The sequence below is a fragment of the Piliocolobus tephrosceles genome, chromosome 3, assembly GCF_002776525.5.
Source record: "Piliocolobus tephrosceles isolate RC106 chromosome 3, ASM277652v3, whole genome shotgun sequence".
Lineage (NCBI taxonomy): Eukaryota > Metazoa > Chordata > Mammalia > Primates > Cercopithecidae > Piliocolobus > Piliocolobus tephrosceles.
The window spans coordinates 24,576,258-24,578,570 of NC_045436.1; the positions used below are offsets into that span (position 1 = coordinate 24,576,258).

The 2,313-nt window shown below is 44.7% G+C and overlaps 1 protein-coding gene across 1 annotated transcript; it reads right to left on the bottom strand.

Annotated features, from left to right (window-relative positions):
- Nucleotides 1–529: 529 nt before the first annotated feature.
- On the bottom strand, nt 530–1,936 carry LOC111554123 (putative tripartite motif-containing protein 75). The gene has a single exon (XM_023229476.1). It carries the CDS (start codon nt 1,934–1,936, stop codon nt 530–532), a length of 1,407 nt encoding a protein of 468 aa, XP_023085244.1.
- Between the last annotated feature and the right edge of the window lie 377 nt (nt 1,937–2,313).

The following is a 2,313-nucleotide window of genomic DNA, read 5'->3' on the forward strand; positions in this document are numbered from 1 at the left end:
GTGCCACCAGTAGGTGGCTTTTGGGGATAACAGAAAAAACTGTCAAAGCCTCACATGTTAAAGGCTAAAAATGCTTACCCTCTCCCTGTGTTGCCCACTCCACCCCTTTAAATTGTGCCCTGTGGTTTAACTAAGGGTTACAACCTGCTCCCTGCTTAGTATGTGTCAGGAATAGCACACTCTAACCTTTATACAGAGGAGACAAAATTGGTAAGTTTATTCTGGTTCATCCTTTGCAAGCTCCATCTTCACTTTCTGAAAAACAGAAATAATCACCCTTATACTCAGTAATGTGCCAGGTCCATGCACATGATAGGTACCCCCCACGACATTCCCGGGAGGGAGCCATTCTTAGCCCTGTTTTATAGACAGTTGTTAGAGCAACATAAAGTTTTCTTCTTGGAAACTGTGAAAGAAAAAAACTAGGGGGATTATATTCCTAGATATATTAATACAATAGCCTCTGCATCTTCCATTAAAAAAAAAAAAGCGACAAGTAGTAAAATAGTTCAGCCTAACAGGTGGGTTTTCATTCACAAACTGTCCCTGTACAGATTCTGAGAGGTTGTGAATCTGGTCCTACATAGAAATAAGGCCGAAGATGTCCAGTAAAAGTGTCAGTGAAAGTACAGATGTGAGATTTCTCAGCCATGTTATAGAATGAGATCTCACCCATCTCATAGTCCAGGAAAATGCCAATGGCCCTGGCTTTCACCTCTAACAATAGAGGGGTTGGAAAAGCCCCTGGTGCACGATAGCCGTCATCTTGCAGCTCAATTCTCCAACATTCCTGCGGGGCTGATGAGGGTCTCCTGGCCTTTGTGGGAAGAGAATCTTTGCAAATGCCAATAGCCCATTCTGATTTATCCCCCACTTCAATCTCCCAGAAATGCCTGCCAGAATGAAAACGTGGAAAACCTAGAACAACTGGCTTGACTGTAAATCTTTTTGGGAAACTAGGAACCTTTTGTTTTCTCTTTGTAAATCTCACACATTTTTTGTCTTCAGATACAATCAGGTTAGGGTGTGCTGTTTCAGGGTCTAGAAATATATCTGCTTTAAATTTCTTTATAATTCTCTGCAGAGCAGAATACTGGGGAGGAAAACTGCAGCCATCTCTCTTTAAATGAATTGAAAAGATCGATGGGCTACTCTCATTTTCAGACTCATAGAAAATTTTAATTTGTGACAGCAATTCCAGTTCAGACAGCTCGCTGAGCTCTACTACCTTATTTAACTGGTTTTTGAGTGTGGCATTGTAGTTTGAAAATGCTGTTATGTTTGCACTGAGTTTCTGTTGGTTGTCCTTCTCTTCTTCAGCTAATCTGGAGAGAACTGCCTGTTGTTCACAGTCTAAAAACTGGTTGAGGTGCTCAAATTCAGAGGATAATTCCTGCCTTTGATTTTCCACCATCTCTCTCAGTTCTAAGGGCTTTTTGCTTTGAGTGTTTATTAATTTTTGGAGGTCTGCCAACTGCTTTTTCAGGGGCTGGACGTAACTGCAGAATCTTTTCCTATAATGAATGGCAGCTTTCTCTATGGGCCTCACATGGTGGCCCTGGTGGTCAGGGTGCTGAGTGCACAGGGGACACAACACCACCAGGTCCTCCTTGCAGAAAACGCTCAGGGGCTGGTTGTGTTTCTCGCACAAGGTTGTCTCTTCCTGCCTCCTTTTATTGCCCTTGGTGCTCTGGAGTAGCTTGGCAATTTCAATCATCCTTCCCAGCTGAGTGTTGCTCCTGAAGTGCCCCTCTTGACATTGGTGACGACAGACAGGGCAAGGGAACAATTCCTGTAGATCCAGCCAGGACTGTTGGATGCAGGAACGACAGAAGTTGTGCCCACATTCGATGGTGACGGGGTCACGCAGGTAATCCAGACAGATGGAGCACTTGGCTTCTGCTTGGAGTCCAGTCAGAGCTGCTGCCACTGCCATTGGGCTGTCAGTGAAGGTCTGGACCAAGGTGGGCTTTCTTCAAGAGGTTGAGCTCGGGGGTACTCTTCAGTGAGAAGCAGATATGCTCTCAGATCTCACTGTCCTTCCTGGAGACAGCTGATGACCTCACTATAGTCCCACTGGTTTCTCACATTGGTGGCAGCCCTTGAAGTTCTTTGAATCTTTGGATCCTTTAATTCTAACTGCCAAAAGGAGTCCCACACACAGTCTGCTGGCGGTCACCGTCACAACTCTTCCAGTCTTTGGCTGCTCAGAGAAAATGATGCCAAGCTAAGCAGCTGTTAGGAAAACAGCTGTTGCCTCAAATCACTGGTTGCTGTGGGTGAGAAGATATTCCTTTCTTAAGAGCAAAACAA

Coding starts and splice junctions, on each gene's coding strand:
- LOC111554123 (XM_023229476.1), bottom strand. CDS start 1,936: ATGGCAGTGGCAGCAGCTCTGACTGGACTCCAAGCAGAAGCCAAGTGC.